The following is a 20,038-nucleotide window of genomic DNA, read 5'->3' on the forward strand; positions in this document are numbered from 1 at the left end:
GTCTTTACATCTTGTTAAACAGAGGCAGTAAAGATCTTCACTGGTATTGGTAAAGCGCAATGAAATAGCTACCAACTATTTGGCACAGGGCCTGACACATAAAGAGGGTTTAATATGTGGCATGCTAAAAAGAGAACATATACGACAATAGGGCAGCAGTAGAAAAATGGGGTTACAGGGCAAGGGGGGGTGGGCTTTCCACTGATCAAAGACCTAGGACACTATCTCCACTAAAAAACAAAATTACTTGCACAGCTATATTATGAGGGTATCCTTTCTTCTTCTGTGTATCAGATCCCACACAGACGTAATAACTATGATATATATTTTAGTACAAATGAGTTCAGAGCCATAGTCCCACTAGAGAGCTGATCCTAAGCCTAGAAAAGCACGTGTGGCTGCAGCCATGCTTTCCTTAAATTACCATCTGTGTATTGGTATCTGTATAACAAAAGATGTTTACTCCACCTTTGGGTATAGTTTACAGAGGTGATCTGTACTGACAAGAAAGAGTACTCTCAATCTGGCTGTCTTAGGAAATTCAGGAGTCTGGGCTACCTCAAGTTGTCTTTGGTGTGTAGGCGGCATAAAAAACAAACTATTTTCACTGTTTCCAAGGTGTTGCAGGCTTTAAACAAACTCTTACCACTGTAACCCGCTAGTAAATTTCACACTGTAGGGAAGGAAACAAAGGGGAATGGCAGCCAGCCATGCAGATGCCAGCTGGGGGGCTGGCAATGATACTTCCTACTGGGCAGAACCTTCAACCTGCTGGCTGCTAAAAAACAACTCTGCAAAGGAACAGACGACAAGGCAGCTTTAAGGCCGTGTTGACCTTAGAGGGGCTATTCCTGTGAGCAGGGAGACACACACCTACAGGAGTGCCCCCTCTGCCTTCCCCGAAACTATCCTCTCCAGGCAGGGGCTGGCAAACATTTCCTGTAAAGGGCCAGAGAGCACATATTTGAGGCTTTCTGGGACCCTTGCGGGTGAAAACAGCCATAGACAGTATGTAAAGGAGCAAGTGGGGCTGTGTTCCAATAAGACTTTCTATTTACAGGCATTAAAATTTGAACTCCATGTATTTTTCATGTGTCACAATATATTCTTTGTTTGTTTCCAAACATCGAAAAATTGAAAAATCATTCCCAGCTTACAGACCTCACAGAAACAGGCAGTGGCCAGTGGTTACTTTCTGACCCCTGACTTAAGACAGCTGGACTCATGAGTGAAAATACTAATTTACGTCTATTGATTTCCTAATTGCTCTTCAGGTTTTCCAGACAGGCGTGTCCCTAACCAAATCATACACGTTGTATACCGCGCTGAGGAGACCCAGAGAATGGATCCAGCACACAGGAAGTCGACTGCTGGCTCTCTGGCTGGACATTCACACAGGCTCACTGCTTTCTCCTCAGCTGGGGGGAGTCTGGCAGGAAAGTTGAAAAACACCTGCATGCATAAAGTCACTCCCATGACCCCATGATGCAGAGTGCCCTCAAAGATACCGTCTGTGTGTGTGTCTTAGCACACATGTAGAAAAGCCAGAGTCCCGTGTTCCAGTCTATTGCCAGACTTGTAGATAAAGGTGCTCCAAGAGCCAGGGCTGCTAGCAGCTCTGGGCGGGGTGGGTGGATACAGTCTAGGAAGACAATTGAGCAACATGCGTCAAAGGTACAAATGCACATATGTTCTGACCCAGCAATTTCACTTCCAGGAAATTTTCTTATATATATATATACTTGTATACCTGGAGAAAAGGTACATACAAATTTGTTCATCATGTCATTCTTTGCAATGGCAAATGGTAAAAATGCAAACGACCCTCACTAGGAGACTATATGAATTGTGAAATATCCATACAACACCATGCAACTGCATGCATGTACGGTGTGTATACGTATATATATGTGCATGTGAATACACACACACACAGAGCTGACTGTCACTGTTCAGGCTATTTATCCTCTACAAAGTCACTATGTGAACACTGAATTAGCAAATATTGAACCCTTGCTCCCAGGGCACATACAAGTTAGTTTTCTGTGAGCCCCTGGTCCCATTTGCATCAACCAGTCAGTATGTAATCTTGTTTATGTAGGTTTCTGTTTAAAGACACATTACTTAGCATATGTTGTTGATTCATTAATACCAAGCTCACAACAAGCAGCACTATGACTGACATCTGGAGAAGCTTCACACGTGTATCTCCTCCCTACGGCACATCACCGTCTGCTGCACTGAGGGACACTGGACAGCACTTCAGCACTCTGCTTGGGGCCATGCAAACAGCATCGCCAACAAAAAGCACAAAAAGGTGAAAAATGTGGCACTAAGTAGACCGTGAAAAGGATACTTGTTTACAGCTCGGGCTGGAACAGGAAGGTGAAGAAGGGCCACCCTGCTTGACCTTGGCAGGGAACAAGTACAAGGGACACTCAGGTTTCCAGTGCTCTGCCCACGTCTGTGAATGACGTAAGGTGCGTGAGTACTGACTGATCTGAGGTCACAAATAAATTTTAGTGAGTAGGGAAATTTGCAAATACGGAATCCACAAATGAGGATCCACTGCATACACACACACACACACACACACACACACACACACACTTTGCCACATATGGGATGACCTCCAACATATAAATTATTAGGTGAAAAGGGCAAAAGTAGGACAGTATGTATATTATACCATAGCTTATGTGAAATACAGGAAAAATATACTCGCTTATATATGCATAAAATCTCTCTGGAAGTGTAATTCATTCCTTACGAGCACCTGAGGGACAGGATTGGGAGGCAGACGGCCCACTGTGTTTCCTTTCTGTCCTTGTCATGACCTCGGTCCCTCCACAGTAGGATAACACTCCATGTCAGGAGTAAGAGAAAGTTGATAGTCTCAAGGAAATGACGATCTATAATGTTTTTTCATTAGTCAGCATGACTCTTTTCAAGTGTATATTATCAGCATGCCTTTCAAAATACAAACAAAAAAATAGTCTTTGTGTTGATGAGTTCAGGAGCAGTGGTGTGGTAACTGCAAGGTTTTAGTTAGTTAAGGCCTCCCATTTATTTCTTCCCTGTACGGAGATTTTCAGTAAACAACAATGACTTATTTAAAATTCTATCCGTGGTCTTATTTTCCACACGTGTAAACAGCAAGAAGTATTTTTACTTTCAAAAAAATACTAAACAGAAAGAAAACAAAAGGCTGACGACCTGGAGATCTCTAGAAGAAAGCAAAGAAAAATGCAGTTTGAGAATAAATAAGACCTGGACACGTAAGAGCTGGATACTGAGAGTGGTCCCAAGCCTGAGTGCTGCATATGACAAAGGAGAGATAACAGCCTCTCCAACACTACAGGGAGAACCATCTCTATCACGTAAAGACAGGACACTCGAAAAGATACGAAATATTCAACGGAATAAAATGAAGACGAGAACCAGGATTATTTTCTAATAACTTACTAGAAAACAGAAATGTGTGAAACTATATTGCAACCATTACAAATGTTTTAAGTTAGCCCTCTGAAATGGTTTCTGACAAAAGTCAGTGTGGAATCTAGGGTTGCTATGGACTGAATGTTTGTGTCCCTCCAAAATTCATATATGGAAGCCTTAATCTCCAATGTGACGGTACTTGGAGGTGAGGCTTCAGAAGGTGGTTGGGTCATAAGAGTGGCCTTCGTCAATGGGATTTGTGCCCTTAGAAAAGACATGAGAGAGATGCTCTCTCTCTCTCCGTTATGTGAGGACACAGCAAGAAGGTGTCTATCTGCAAAACAGGACGAGAGCCCTCATCAGGGAATAAACTGATTGGCACCTTGATCTTGGACTCCCCAGGACTGCAAGAAATAAATTTCTGTTGCTTAGGCCACCCAGGCTATGGTATTTTTATTACTGCATCCCAAGCAGACTAGAACAAGGGTCGACAGCCTTGGCATAAAAAAATGCTGAACTTCATCTGTGCCCTGTGCTCCTGGAAAACAGGGACAATTAAGAAACCCCCCATCCTGTTGTGCTCCAGAAAAGGGCTTACTGCAAAGACCAAATCTCCCCATCAGACCTAGATACGGTTCACGGATGACCGCCTTACCTACGTATGACAAGGGCAGACAGACCTTCCGCATCTCCATTGTTTGTCTCATAAATAATTAGCTGAACTATCTGTCCCCATGACCAATCCGGAAAAAACGCCTGCTAACTTGACCTGCTCAAACTTCAGTCAGTCTTCTCTCCTTTCCCCAGAGCGCCTGAACTTTGGCCTACCATTAAGCATAAGCAAGCATTGAGAGCTTAGGCAGCCATTACAACTCAGAACCCCACCTCAGCACCACTGCCACCAGTATCCTGTCCCCAAAACTGACTGACTGCAAAGGAGAAAATTTCTGTTCAGTTGCTCAATCACAGCACCTGCTCACTCCACTCTCGACACCCAGTTCCTCCCAGCCGTGTCTTACTTCTCCCTGTAAAGACCTCTGCCTTCACACTAAGACACCCCCGTATCCTGTAGTCAGAACATTCTCTCTACTGCAAAAGACTTTCGTATAAAACCAGTCCTTCCTTAAGTCCAGATTTGTTTTTTGTTTTTTTACTTGATGCACACTTTTAAAATATCTATAAATTAGCATGCATTTTCTTCTGCCGGTCCTCTGCCTGCCCTCATACACTCATTCCCATCTTACTGGCCAACCCAACCTCCACCACTCTTCAAATGCACACAGGGCTCCAGCCCAGCTTCACAGAACCCCACCTGAGTAGAAGCAATGCAAAATCTACACTGGAAGAAATCAGATTTCTTAAAAGCCTGTTAAGCCAAGCTTCCACCAACTAAATCTAAATGCTCTTGCTTCCAGCAAAGCTGACTTTGTTCAAGATCAAGGAAACACTCTGCCCACAAGGATCACGCTCTCTCACGCTCTCTCTCTCTCTCTCTCTCTCTCTCTCTCTCACATGAGAATGCATTTCTATGCCATGCACATGCAGGTTGCACGGAGCTACTACAGGTTTCATCACCAACCCTGGGGCCAGGCCAGCGTGTAACTGATAGTTACAGCCAACTAAAATCTTGTATATATTTTTTTATTGGTTATGAATATTCATGAAATACAAAGCTGATTGTCACCCTCGTGCCCAAGATGTGAAGGCCATACTGGCAGCATGCACCTTACCACAAATTGTATTTGTACCCCATGTCCCCCACCCAATTATCCCCAACCTCCCTCCCCTCCCCCTTTCCCCCACTCCACTTTGCATCCCAAGGTATGTTCTCTCCCTCTGCAAGTCCAGCACACCACTGTGGTCTTTCTTTCCTTCCTTCTCTCTCTCTCAGCTACCACTTATGAGTGAGCACAAATGGTTTTTATACCTCGGTGCTTTGCTTATTTCTCTCAACATAAGTTTCTCCAAGCTAATCATGAGTTTCATACAGCATGTGGTTTCCTAAAAATGAGAGATTTACATTATTACCTAAATTAAAAACCTTTAATTGGCATCCCAAAAAGTTGTTGGCTCAGAAATTAACAAAAGAAGGCTGATAAACAGAGGGAGGGAGGGAGGGAAGGAAGGAAGGAAGGAAGGAAGGAAGGAAGGAAGGAGGGGGGGGAGGAAAGGAAGAGGAAAACAAGTTGCTATAATGAAAGCCATAAAGGGGAATTTAAAACATACTTCAAAGAACACTTCATAATCTCTACCAATGTGTGTGACTATAGCTCTTCCCAAGAGATCCAATTCCAAACAAGTTTTAATGTTATAATTGGCCTGTGGATTTCATTATGTGTTTTGAATAGAAAAGAACTATTTTTGTTGCTAATTTTTCAAAGGGCCTTTCTAAATAAATATTGGATAAAAGTCAGTTTGAAGGGGCACTGCAAGTCTCTGCCTAGCCGAGCCCCCACAGGCCATCGTCATTCCTACCTCTGAGGCTCTGCCAGCATTGGCCCCGCCTGGAACATGTCCCATGCTCGTACAAACCCTACCCAATCTTCCAGAACCTTCTCAAGCATCTGCCTTGGAGAAGCCTTTGTTAACCACTCCTGCTCCCAGAACAACCCCTTCTCTGATCACCTATTACATTAGAGTTAGGATCACACATATTAAAACTTAATTGTTTTTAAATTGTTTTATGTATGTCTTTTCTTTCCAGTTACCTGATAAACCCCACGTTTTATCCTATTTCTCTGTCCTTTAGAGTATAGTAGCCCTGGGCCGAGCCCGTGGCGCACTCGGTAGAGTGCTGCGCTGGGAGCGCGGCGACGCTCCCGCCGCGGGTTCGGATCCTATATAAGAATGACCAGTGCACTCACTGGCTGAGTGCCGGTCACGAAAAAACGACAAAAAAAATTAAAAAATAAAATAAAATAAAAATTAAAAAAAAAAAAAAAAGAGTATAGTAGCCCTGACTTTGTCCATAGTACTTCAGTAGAAACTAACTGATTAATTCATTAATTATGGGAGGCACCAGAGATCAGGAGATAATTCAAAAGCAAAGAAGAAAAAATTGCATGACATAACACTTTATATACACTTTACAATTTATCATGCATCTTCACAAATGGGAAGATTTTATCTGAGCCCCTTAACACTCTATGAGAGACAGGCAGGGCAGCAATTATAGCCTGTAATTTAACCACGGCAATTAAGTTTTAGAAAGTCCAAAACAAAGTTGGAACACTAATGTGTAACAGAGCCAGGGACAGAATCCCCACTTGCATCTTTAAATGCAGGGTACTACGCATAGCTGGAAGTCAAAACACATGGCATTTGTTGGTACATGCACCCATCTTGGAGAATTCACCATGACCTCAGCAGCAGACCACGTGAGAAAATGGAGTCTTCTGCACAATAGAGGTGGGTACCCTTCCTCCCATACCAACCTCAATTTGTGTTCTTGCTATTGTACTGAGTGAATAATGGCCCCCTTCCCCAAATTCATGTCCACCTAGGACATGTGATGTCGTTGGAATAAGGTCTTTGCAGATGAAATCAGTTAAGAAGAGGTCATCCTGGATTAGAGTGGGCCGTGGATCCAGTGGCTGGTGTCCTCACAAGCAGGAGAGAGAACACACAGAGGAAGGTTCACATGGGAAGGAGGCCATGCAAAGAGGAGGTAGAGCCTGGTGGCACACGGCTGCCAAGGAGGAGAGGCGGGAACAGACTCAGAGCCTCCCTTAGGAGGCTCTGCCGACAACTTGACTTCAGACTTTTAGCCTCCACAACCATCAGAGATTAAATTTCTGTTGTTTTCAGCCACCCAGTTTGTGGTTATTTGTTACAGCAGCACCAGTAAACTAACTAGCACTTTATACTCTAGAAACCCCTTTGCCTGTGTGTCCCTAAAGACACTGTTCATCTGACTCCACACTCAGGAAAGCCCTTTCCCACCCACCCTCTTCGCTGGGCTCTCCCATACCCTTCCTTCAGGAAGCAGCCCAGTGTCACCTTCCCCTGCTCCATCCTCCCAGGGGAGGCTGGAGACGCCCGTCCTGTGCCCAAGCAGACATCTGTGGCAGCACCTGTCATACTGATGGAAGATGCATGGCTTCCACATCGGATGGCCCCACTGGACTCTGATCTCTGCTGGGGAAGGCTTCCACGTCCTCCAGCACTTGGCAGGTGAGACTACCTGTCTCATGACATGACATGGTGGAGCTAAGTTACAGTATCAGAGAACACTGTCTCTTTTGTTTCTGTTTTCCCAGCCATATCTCTGCCACTTAGCAGTTGTGTGACCACAGTCAAGTTACTTAGTCTCTCCATCTCGGTTTGCTTCTCTGCAAAGTGGGGATAGTGACAGCTCCTACCTTACACAGGGGTGGTAAAGATTAAATGTGCCAACTCATGCAAAGCATTCAGAAGGCAGGTGAGAAGCACCTGATACATGCCAGCTACTATTATTTATTTGCCCAGGACAGCAATGCTCCCTGGTTCCAGATCCAGAAACAACTTCAGGGCCCAAAATAAAGTTCAATTTCAAGTATGTGGGAAAATCCTAGGAATAGGAAAAGGGAAGCAGGGTCTTACCCTCAGGCCTGACCAATTTGAGCAAGTTATGGTACTTCTTTTGACGTTTCTAACAAGAAGGATTTAGATTGACTCTTCACAACCTGGAATCCAGATGTCTAGGGACCTGTGAAAGTGACCCTCAGATTCTCAAGCTATGCAGAGTATTTCAGACCGAAGCATACAAATATTAGGAATCATAAGCTTGATTACATGAAACAAGTGTCATGTTTCTCCACTTTTAGAGGGAATTAAATTAACTCCACGTAAAAGCACTGTTTACTTAATACTCACTGAGGATCTGGTTGGCAGTTACTTATGCCTTTCCAGAAACAAAGAACCCCCCCCAAAAAATAAATAAATAATACTAAATTACCCTTTTAATTAAAAGTGCTCTTTCCTAAACAGATGTTTTTTCCAAAGCATGTGATCCACAGGTGAGAAGATAATAAAAGGAGCCACTGGTGAAACTGAAAATCTCAATGGACTACATGATCTCCAAAGTAGCTTTTGGCTCTAACGCTCAAGGGATTACTGCAAATTTCTCTACGGCAATCAACTATTAACGATTTATTTTGCATTTAATTTTACTCTATGGCCTCAAAAATGTCTTGCTCTGAAATTTCAGGGGAAAAAAGAAAAACCGAAGAACCAGTGAGGATCCTAAAGGGTAAAGCATGTGAAGGTGGGATTTAAGCAGCAGGAAATGCCAAGCAGGAGACAGAAAAGAATTTGAGTTTTTAGAAAATAACAATTAGAGCAACGAAGGTCAAAGGTCTCAAGCAGAAATGGCAACAACAGACCTGGGGCACAAGCAGCACTTCTGCCACTGGTGACAAGTGTGGAGTCATTATGCAGGGAGGGCAAGGTTCACATGGGGCAGAGTGTGGACAGCCAGGAGCATGGCCCTCTGTTTCCAAAAGCCATCACTTGTTGGGTCCTCGGTCAGGTCACACTGGGAGGCAAGCCTGTCACAGCCCTGGAAGCAGAAGGACTGGTAGGGATGAAAGAAGTGTTTTCCAAGCTAGCCGCAGTAACGCCATTCCGCAAGGCCAAGAAATTCATAAAGGGGTATGCGAGGTAGACTGATTTAGCTTATGCCATTTTTACTGTTTGAAAAGTGTTCTTGTTTAAAAGCCCCCCAACACCTGTGGTGAAAATTGAAGGTTAAAAATTGTGCTGTACTTAGAAAAATTTTAAGTTCTGCCTGCCTTTGCTGTTTCCCACCTATGCTGTCTCTGACTGATAACACCAAGAGCTGTATCTGGATGTATCTAGACAACCTAAGGAAGAAACCGCCCTGTGAAAGTTTTTGCTGTCCCTAAGTGATTAACTCGCTTCTTTCAGCTTCTGTTATCAGCTTGCACTAGGCCTCCCAGAGCAGTTTCCAGGGCGCCCTTCAACTGTTTCAAGAACTCCCACATGACCGGAGCCCACCCCTGGCCTTGTTTAAACCGACCAATTACCTTGCTTCTCGCTTCTGTACCCGCGCTTTTTGCTATAAAACAAGCTCAAAAACTCTACTCGGCGCGCCAGTCCACCGAGAGACTGAGCCGCCCGGGTACCCGTGTGATCAATAAAACCTCTTGCTAATTGCATCCGAAGCCGTGGTCTCGTTGTTCCTTGGGAGGGTCTCTCCTGACTGAGTGATTGCCCAAATCAGGCGTCTCTCATTTGGGGGCTCGTCCGGGATCAGACCCCCACCCAAGGACCACCGACCCACCAACGGGAGGTGAGCTGGCCAGCGATCGCTCCGTGTCTCGTTTCTGTGTCTGACTCCGTAACTCTGACTGTCCCTCTGAGTGCGCGCATTTTGGTTTCAGTTTGTTCCGGGCTGATCGCTCTGTGAGCGACGTGTGAGTAGCGAACAGACGTGTTCGGGGGCTCACCGCCCGGTAATCCTGGGAGACGTCCCAGGATCAGGGGAGGACCAGGGACGCCTGGTGGACCCCTCAGGAGAGGATCATTATGTTCTGATCCCACTGCCGCGTCTAGAGAGGCGCGCTCTGCCATCTGACTCCTTCTTTTGTCTCTACGCTACTCGATCTCGCCGCCGTTTCTGGTTTCTTTTTGTTTTGTTCCTGATAGGCCTCTGTGTCGTGGTCCCTCTCTTCGAAATGGGACAAAATAACTCTACCCCTCTCTCCCTCACTCTAGATCACTGGAGGGACGTGAGAGCAAGGGCTCACAATCTGTCCGTGGAAATCAGAAAGGGAAAATGGCGGACCTTTTGTTCCTCCGAGTGGCCCACGTTCGGTGTCGGGTGGCCGCCGGAAGGAACTTTTAATGTTTCTGTTATTTCCGCAGTTAAAAGGATTGTCTTTCAGGAAATCGGGGGACACCCGGACCAAGTTCCATATATCGTGGTGTGGCAAGACCTCGCCCAGAGTCCCCCACCATGGATGCCGCCCTCCGTCAAGGTCGCTGTCGTCTCCAGTCCAGAGAGGCCATCCGCTCCTCCCCGACCCCCCATCTACCCGGCAACAGACGACTTGCTCCTTCTCTCTGAGCCCCCGCCCTATCCGGCAGCCCTGCCACCTCCTCTGGCCCCTCAGGCGGTCGGACCGGCGCCGGGCCAGGCGCCCGATATTTCCGATCCTGAGGGACCAGCCGCGGGGACCAGGAGTCGCCGTGCCCGCAGTCCGGCAGACGACTCGGGTCCTGACTCCACTGTGATTTTACCCCTCCGAGCCATAGGACCCCCAGCCGAGCCCAACGGCCTAGTCCCTCTGCAATATTGGCCTTTCTCTTCAGCAGATCTTTATAATTGGAAATCTAATCATCCTTCTTTTTCTGAAAATCCAGCAGGACTCACGGGGCTCCTTGAGTCTCTTATGTTTTCTCATCAGCCCACCTGGGACGATTGCCAACAGCTCCTACAGATTCTCTTCACCACGGAGGAACGAGAAAGGATTCTCCTTGAGGCCCGCAAGAATGTCCTGGGGGACAACGGGGCCCCTACTCAACTCGACAACCTCATTAATGAGGCCTTCCCCCTCAATCGACCTCAGTGGGACTACAACACAGCCGCAGGTAGGGAGCGTCTCCTGGTCTACCGCCGGACTCTAGTGGCAGGTCTCAAAGGGGCAGCTCGGCGCCCCACCAATTTGGCTAAGGTAAGAGAGGTCTTACAAGGACCAGCAGAACCCCCTTCGGTTTTCTTAGAACGCCTAATAGAGGCCTATAGGAGATACACTCCGTTTGAGCCCTCTTCTGAGGGGCAGCAGGCTGCAGTTGCCATGGCCTTCATCGGACAGTCAGCCCCAGATATTAAAAAAAAGTTACAGAGGCTAGAGGGGCTCCAAGATTATTCCTTGCAAGATTTAGTGAGGGAGGCAGAAAAAGTGTACCACAAAAGGGAGACAGAAGAAGAAAGACAAGAAAGAGAAAAAAAAGAGGCAGAAGAGAGAGAAAGGCGGCGCGATAAGCGCCAAGAAAAAAACTTGACTAGGATTTTGGCCGCAGTGATAAGTGAAAAAGGTTCTAGAGATAGGCAGACAGGGAATTTGAGCAACCAGGCAAGAAAGACACCTAGGGATAAAAGATCTCCTCTGGACAAAGACCAGTGCGCATACTGTAAAGAAAAGGGTCACTGGGCAAGAGAATGTCCCCGAAAGAAAAACGTCAGAGAAGCCAAAGTTCTGTCCCTAGATGACTAGGGGAGTCAAGGTTCGGACCCCCTCCCCGAACCCAGGATAACACTGACTGTGGAGGGGACTCCCATTGAGTTCCTGGTCGATACCGGGGCTGAACATTCAGTTTTGACCCAACCCCTGGGAAGGGTAGGGTCCAGACGGACAGTCGTACAAGGAGCAACAGGGAGCAAAGTCTACCCCTGGACCACAAAGAGACTTTTAAAGGCTGGACATAAACAGGTGACCCACTCCTTTCTGGTCATACCCGAGTGCCCCGCCCCTTTGTTGGGTAGGGACCTCTTAACCAAACTAAAGGCCCAGATCCAGTTTTCTGCTGAGGGCCCACAAGTAACATGGGAAGACCGCCCTACACTGTGCCTGACCCTGAACCTAGAAGAAGAATACCGGCTACATGAAAAGCCAGGTCCCTCCTCTATCGACCCATCCTGGCTCCAACTTTTTCCCACTGTATGGGCAGAGAGGGCAGGCATGGGACTGGCCAATCAAGTCCCACCAGTGGTAGTGGAACTAAGATCAGGTGCCTCACCGGTGGCTGTTCGACAATATCCAATGAGCAAGGAAGCCCGGGAAGGTATCAGACCCCACATCCAGAGGTTCTTAGACCTAGGGGTCTTGGTGCCCTGTCAATCGCCCTGGAATACCCCTCTACTACCTGTAAAAAAGCCAGGGACCAATGACTATCGGCCAGTCCAAGACCTGAGAGAAATTAATAAAAGGGTACAGGATATTCATCCCACCGTCCCAAACCCTTACAGCCTTCTGAGTTCCCTTCCGCCCAGCCACACTTGGTATTCAGTCTTAGATCTCAAGGATGCCTTTTTCTGCCTCAAGCTACACCCCAGCAGCCAGCCGCTATTCGCGTTCGAGTGGAAAGACCCAGAAAAAGGTAACACAGGTCAGTTGACCTGGACACGGCTGCCCCAAGGGTTCAAGAACTCTCCCACTCTCTTCGACGAGGCCCTCCACCGAGATTTGGCCCCCTTTAGGGCCCTCAACCCTCAGGTAGTGCTACTCCAATATGTAGACGACCTCTTGGTGGCAGCCCCCACATATAGAGACTGCAAAGAAGGGACACAGAAGCTCCTACAGGAATTGAGTAAATTAGGGTACCGGGTATCGGCTAAAAAGGCCCAGCTCTGCCAAAGAGAGGTCACCTATCTGGGGTACCTACTCAGGGGGGGAAAAAGATGGCTGACCCCGGCCCGAAAGGCTACTGTTATGAAGATCCCCGCTCCCACGACCCCCAGACAGGTCCGTGAATTTCTGGGCACTGCAGGATTCTGCAGGCTCTGGATCCCTGGGTTTGCTTCCCTAGCTGCACCCCTGTATCCCTTAACAAAGGAAAGCATCCCTTTTACCTGGACTGAGGAACATCAGAAAGCTTTTGACCACATAAAAAAAGCCTTGCTGTCAGCCCCCGCTTTGGCCCTCCCAGACCTCACCAAACCATTTACTCTATACGTAGATGAGAGGGCCGGTGTGGCCCGGGGAGTGCTTACTCAGACTTTAGGACCCTGGCGGCGGCCAGTAGCTTACCTATCAAAAAAATTGGATCCGGTGGCTAGCGGGTGGCCAACCTGCCTGAAAGCGGTTGCAGCCGTGGCACTCCTTCTCAAGGACGCTGATAAGTTAACCTTGGGACAGAATGTGACTGTGATTGCTTCCCATAGCCTCGAAAGCATTGTGCGGCAGCCCCCCGACCGGTGGATGACCAATGCCAGGATGACTCATTACCAGAGCCTGCTGCTAAATGAAAGGATATCGTTTGCACCCCCTGCCGTCCTGAACCCAGCTACCCTCCTACCAGTCGAGTCGGAAGCCACCCCAGTACACAGGTGCTCAGAGATCCTCGCCGAAGAAACTGGAACTCGACGAGACCTGAAGGACCAGCCATTGCCCGGGGTGCCAGCCTGGTATACGGACGGTAGCAGTTTCATCGCGGAGGGTAAACGGAGAGCAGGGGCCGCCATCGTAGATGGCAAGCGGACGGTGTGGACAAGCAGCCTGCCAGAAGGTACGTCAGCCCAGAAGGCCGAACTAGTGGCTTTGACGCAGGCATTACGCCTGGCCGAAGGAAAAAACATCAACATCTACACCGACAGCAGGTATGCTTTTGCCACTGCTCACATTCATGGGGCAATATATAAACAGAGGGGGTTGCTCACTTCTGCGGGAAAAGACATTAAAAACAAGGAAGAAATTTTGGCCCTGCTAGAGGCCATTCACCTCCCTAAGCGGGTCGCCATTATCCACTGCCCCGGCCACCAGAGGGGAAATGACCCTGTGGCCACCGGGAACCGGAGGGCCGACGAGGCTGCAAAACAAGCCGCCCTGTCGACCAGAGTGCTGGCAGAAACTACAAAACCTCAAGAGCTAATCGAACCCGCCCAGGTTAAGGCCGAGCCAAGAGAGCTCACCCCTGACCGGGGGAAAGAATTTATTCAGCGGTTGCATCAGTTGACACACTTAGGACCAGAAAAGCTTCTCCAATTAGTAAACCGCACCAGCCTCCTCATCCCGAACCTCCAGTCTGTAGTTCGCGAGGTCACCAGTCGGTGTCAGGCTTGTGTCATGACTAATGCGGTCCCAACCTACCGAGAGATCGGAAAGAGACAACGAGGAGATCGACCCGGCGTGTACTGGGAGGTAGACTTCACAGAGGTAAAGCCTGGCCGGTATGGAAACAGGTATCTGCTGGTATTCATAGACACTTTTTCCGGATGGGTAGAAGCTTTTCCTACCAAAACTGAAACGGCCCTGACCGTCTGCAAAAAGATATTAGAGGAAATTCTACCCCGCTTCGGGATCCCTAAGGTACTCGGGTCAGACAATGGCCCAGCCTTTGTTGCTCAGATAAGTCAGGGACTGGCCACTCAACTGGGGATAAATTGGAAGTTACACTGTGCGTATAGACCCCAGAGCTCAGGTCAGGTAGAAAGAATGAACAGGACAATCAAAGAGACCTTAACCAAATTAGCCTTAGAGACCGGTGGAAAAGACTGGGTGGCCCTCCTTCCCTTAGCGCTGCTCAGAGCCAGGAATACCCCTGGCCAGTTTGGTCTAACTCCTTATGAAATTCTCTATGGGGGACCGCCCCCCATACTCGAGTCTGGAGGGACATTGAGTCCCGATGATAATTTTCTCCCTGTCTTATTTACTCATTTAAAGGCTTTAGAAGTTGTGAAGACCCAGATCTGGGACCAGATCAAGGAGGTGTACAAGCCCGGTACCGTGACAATCCCCCACCCGTTCCAGGTCGGAGACCGAGTGCTTGTCAGACGCCACCGACCCAGCAGCCTTGAGCCTCGGTGGAAAGGCCCGTACCTGGTGTTGCTGACCACTCCGACCGCAGTAAAAGTCGACGGTATTGCTGCCTGGGTCCATGCTTCTCACCTCAAGCCTGCACCACCCTCGGCACCAGATGAGTCTTGGGAGCTGGAAAAGACTGATCATCCTCTTAAGCTGCGTTTTCGGCGGCGGCAGAACGAGTTGGAGTGAAAACCCTCACCAGCCTGTGACCCTCACCTGGCAGGTACTGTCCCAAACTGGGAACGTTGTCTGGAAGACAGAGAAAGTCCAGCCCCCTTGGACTTGGTGGCCCATTCTTACACCTGATGTATGTGCCCTGGCGGCCGGTCTTGAGTCCTGGGATATCCCAGAAACCGATGTATCAACCTCTAAGAGAGTCAGACCCCCTGACTCAAACTATGAGAGCGCTTATAGGCAGATCACCTGGGGAGCCATAGGATGCAGCTACCCTAAGGCTAGGACCAGAATGGCAAGTTCCACCTTCTACGTGTGTCCCCGGGATGGCCGGTCCCGTTCAGAAGCTAGAAGGTGTGGAGGGCTAGAATCCCTGTATTGTAAAGAATGGAGTTGTGAAACCACGGGGACTGTTTATTGGCAACCTACGTCCTCCTGGGACCTCATAACTGTAAAATGGAATGGCACAGAGCGATCATGGGGTGCCCTACTGGCAACCTGTGAAAAAACCGGCTGGTGTAACCCCCTTAAAATAAATTTCACAGAACAAGGACGGCAATCCAAAGAGTGGATAATAGGAAAAACCTGGGGATTGGGATTCTATGTGTCTGGATATCCAGGCGTACAGTTGACCATTCGGTTAGAGATCACCAGCAAGCCAGCTGAGACAGTGGGCCCCAACTCCGTCCTTGCGAAACAAGGACCCCCTAACAAAAACCCCCCTTCCCCAACGAGGGAAGCGCCGCCCATCTCTCAACCCTCGGCGGCTCCTAGCCAAGTCCCCACGGTACTGGAGGAAAGTGTTGTCCTGAACACTCTGTCTCCAACCACGGGCGACAGACTCTTTGGCCTTGTGAGGGGGGCCTTCCTAGCCTTAAATGCTACCGACCCAGACGCCACGAAGTCTTGCTGGCTCTGTTTGGCCTTGGGTCCCCCTTATTATGAAGGAGTTGCCTCCTTAGGAGGGGCCTTCACTTATACCTCCAACTATACCCAGTGCCGCTGGGGGAGCCAAGGAAAGCTTACCCTCACTGAGGTCTCAGGACACGGGTCGTGCATAGGAAAGGTGCCCTCTACCCATCAGCATCTTTGCAATCAGACCCTACCCATCAACTCCTCCACGAACCATCAGTACCTGCTCCCCACCAACCATAGCTGGTGGGCCTGCAGCACCGGCCTCACCCCCTGCCTCTCCACCTCAGTTTTTAATCAGTCTAAAGATTTCTGTATCCTGATCCAGCTGGTCCCTCGCATCTATTACCATTCTGAAGAAACTTTGTTGCAGGCCTATGACGATCCTCACCCCAGGGTTAAAAGAGAGCCTGTCTCACTTACCCTAGCTGTTCTTCTGGGGTTGGGGGTCGCAGCAGGTATAGGTACTGGCGCATCCGCCCTAGTTAAAGGGCCCATAGACCTCCAACAAGGCCTAACCAGCCTCCAGACCGCCATGGATACTGACCTCCGGGTCCTCCAGGACTCAATCAGCAAGCTGGAGGACTCGCTGACTTCCCTATCGGAGGTAGTACTCCAAAATAGAAGAGGCCTTGACCTACTGTTTCTAAAAGAAGGAGGCCTCTGCGCGGCCCTAAAAGAAGAGTGCTGTTTTTATGTAGACCACTCAGGTGTGGTGCGAGACTCCATGAGAAAACTCAAAGAGAGACTAGATAAAAGACAGATGGAGCGCCAGAAAAACCAAAACTGGTATGAAGGGTGGTTCAATAGCTCCCCTTGGTTCACTACCCTCCTATCAACCATCGCCGGGCCCCTATTGCTCCTCCTTCTGTTGTTCACCCTCGGGCCCTGCATCATCAATAGGTTAGTCCAGTTCATCAATGACAGGGTAAGTGCAGTAAAAATTCTGGTCCTTAGACAAAAGTATCAGACCCTAGACAACGAAGACAACCTCTAAATTCGCTCTAAGATTAGAGCTTCCCACAAGAGAAATGGGGGAATGAAAGAAGTGTTTTCCAAGCTAGCCGCAGTAACGCCATTCCGCAAGGCCAAGAAATTCATAAAGGGGTATGCGAGGTAGACTGATTTAGCTTATGCCATTTTTACTGTTTGAAAAGTGTTCTTGTTTAAAAGCCCCCCAACACCTGTGGTGAAAATTGAAGGTTAAAAATTGTGCTGTACTTAGAAAAATTTTAAGTTCTGCCTGCCTTTGCTGTTTCCCACCTATGCTGTCTCTGACTGATAACACCAAGAGCTGTATCTGGATGTATCTAGACAACCTAAGGAAGAAACCGCCCTGTGAAAGTTTTTGCTGTCCCTAAGTGATTAACTCGCTTCTTTCAGCTTCTGTTATCAGCTTGCACTAGGCCTCCCAGAGCAGTTTCCAGGGCGCCCTTCAACTGTTTCAAGAACTCCCACATGACCGGAGCCCACCCCTGGCCTTGTTTAAACCGACCAATTACCTTGCTTCTCGCTTCTGTACCCGCGCTTTTTGCTATAAAACAAGCTCAAAAACTCTACTCGGCGCGCCAGTCCACCGAGAGACTGAGCCGCCCGGGTACCCGTGTGATCAATAAAACCTCTTGCTAATTGCATCCGAAGCCGTGGTCTCGTTGTTCCTTGGGAGGGTCTCTCCTGACTGAGTGATTGCCCAAATCAGGCGTCTCTCAGGGACAGCGAGGCAGGTAGAGGGTGGTATCACGTCCTTCTGAGAACGCACGTCAGAAACAGCAATGCGGCAGAAAGTGCTGAGAAAACAAAATGCTAAACACCCACAAGTGCTCCAGTCGGGCCATATGGTAAACCTGCACGTGAGATATTGATGTTATTCTCACTTTACAACCCCGTGGAAATAAACAAAGTCCAACAAAATGAGAACAAGCAGAGACCACTTGCTCAGAGCTGCTGCGCCAACGGTGTCGGCCCAGCCACACACGTTTGCAGGAGACTCCGAGGCACGGGGGTGAGAAAGCTTTACAGTGGGGAAAAGGGAGAGGTTCACACTGGCCTTGGCTGGAGGCTGCTGGCCTGGGGAAGCTGGAGGTGGGCGGACTAGAAGTGGGGCATCCCACGGGATTGGGTAGGGAGCATATTTGGCTTTCTCTGCTTGGCCCTAAATTGGAAGCAGGGAGATTAGGGAAACTGACAGTTGCTAATCAAGTCCCGGTCATTTGGGGTCTGTTGTTACAAGGGTTACTGTTCAGCTTCCCAGCTCATTACGAGACGGTGTGGTCTGACCGTGTAAATCTGACTTACAGGAGGCTGGCTTCCTGCGCTGGTTCCTACAGATAATCAGCTGGTTTCCTGGACTGTTTGCTGCAGGTGTGGGGCCGAGTTCTATTTTTACATATGGTCTGGCCATTGTCTATTTGTACGATCAGTCTCTCAGTCCTTAGGTGTGAGTCTGTACAAAAGAAAGTTGGTCCAAATAATTACCAACATATCCTCTCAGAGCCCCAGAGAGGGCCTGGGGGTGGCTTCCACGCCCTATCCAATATATCAAAACCCATAGCGGAAGTGATATAGTCACCCATGAAATGCACACAAAACAGCAACCATCTCTTTCAAAAAGTAAAATTATTCTGTTGCTTTTTGTTTGTTGATTTGCTTTTATATTAAATTAATAAGTCTTAGAAAATGATTTAATAAATAAATCATTGGTAGATCAAAATTCTCAAAACCCACGACACAGCAGAGAAAAAAGTTTTCAAAGGTGTCTTTGGCAAAGAATGCTTGCAAATGCTTCTTGCTTTAAAATGCAAACTTCTCCTCCATAAACTGTCCCCAACGTTACTGGCAGGACCAGCTCCCGAGTGTGGTGAATCAGGGTCTGCCCAGAGTGGCAAAGACCACATCCTCGAGTCTCTACAAACACAGCACCAGCTTGGGTCCCTTTCTGTCTGCCACTCGAGCCCTCCCTGAGAGCTCAGGTATGAGTGTTACATTCGGGATTAGAACGTGAGTAAAAAGGAAAAAATGGCTCATTGTTACACGGCTGTGAATCCCGTCACTTCTGAGCATTAGGACAAGACTCCAAGTAGCTATTGAACGAAGGGATTGAGGCACCACTGCTGGATAATTTCAAGGGGATAAAAAATGCATTCTGTCCTTTCTGCTAATAGATACCCAACAGAAAGCACAATCCCAGTGTAGCTACAGGATTCTGAGATTACATAAAAGCTGGCTTGGGTGAGCTCTCCTGCGGCTTGACAAGTTTTTTGATAGGAATGCACCTAAGAAACTGGTATTATCCTCCCTCACTCCCGTAGCCTCCATCTGGTAAAATCCATCCATGCCCCCAAACCCCACTCAAACGCCAGCTCTTCAGCAGCACCTCCCTGACGCGCAGCCCTTGGCATGATTCACTTGGCTTTGTTTCCACGGCGCTTTGTGCAGAATGTGAATAAACACTCTGCAGTATCTCAGCTATTTTTATACAATGTTACTCTCCCTCACTATACTCTGATTCCTTTAAGGCAAGTCTGTGTCTTGTTTATCTCTGTTTCCTGAGTGCGCAGCATGTTAACAGTGCACCTCACACCTCCCATTTCATTCAATATTCACAAAAGCCCAGGGAGGAAAGTATAATTATTATAGTTAGACTGAGAAAACAGAGGCTCCAAGAGATCAATTATTTGCCCATGGTCCTCAAGCTAAGAACTGACAGAACCAGACTCAGCCCAGCTCTTAGCAGCTTGTGAAGTTTCCATGACATCTTTCGCCTCCACTAAGCTGTGAAGGCTGCTTCACCAGGGCAGAAAAAGCTCCACAGGGTTGCAGATTAGTCTGTGTATGAGCAGCTCATTTTGTGAGGTTAAGAGGCGTGCTTGGAAACCATTAAAAATACCAGTCCCGATGCAAATGACTTTTGGTCATATGCAGTCCTCCTGTGCCTTTTTTTTTTTTCCTGTGAAAAATACACAAGTTACAGGTTTTATAGAATTTCTTCA

At 48.1% G+C, this 20,038-nt stretch overlaps 2 protein-coding genes across 2 annotated transcripts in view; one reads left to right on the forward strand and one right to left on the reverse strand.

Annotated features, from left to right (window-relative positions):
- The window catches only part of ZMAT4 (zinc finger matrin-type 4), a 287,994-nt gene that overhangs the window by 204,313 nt on the left and 63,643 nt on the right, over positions 1 to 20,038 (reverse strand). The gene's annotated exons all lie outside the window — the stretch shown is intronic.
- LOC134364079 (zyxin-like) lies at positions 10,116 to 15,322 on the forward strand. The gene is made up of 2 exons (XM_063079997.1): positions 10,116 to 11,031; positions 14,823 to 15,322. Exons 1-2 carry the CDS (start codon positions 10,116 to 10,118, stop codon positions 14,954 to 14,956), a joined length of 1,050 nt encoding a protein of 349 aa, XP_062936067.1. The 3' UTR covers positions 14,957 to 15,322.

Source organism: Cynocephalus volans, chromosome 15 (genome assembly GCF_027409185.1).
Source record: "Cynocephalus volans isolate mCynVol1 chromosome 15, mCynVol1.pri, whole genome shotgun sequence".
NCBI classification, from domain to species: Eukaryota; Metazoa; Chordata; class Mammalia; order Dermoptera; family Cynocephalidae; genus Cynocephalus; species Cynocephalus volans.

What these genes read in the sequence shown, in the direction of transcription:
- LOC134364079 (XM_063079997.1), top strand. Translation starts at nt 10,116, where the DNA reads ATGGGACAAAATAACTCTACCCCTCTCTCCCTCACTCTAGATCACTGG. An exon ending in GGACTACAACACAGCCGCAG is followed by an intron (nt 11,032 to 14,822) that starts GTAGGGAGCGTC and finishes ACTCATTTAAAG; the next exon opens with GCTTTAGAAGTTGTGAAGAC.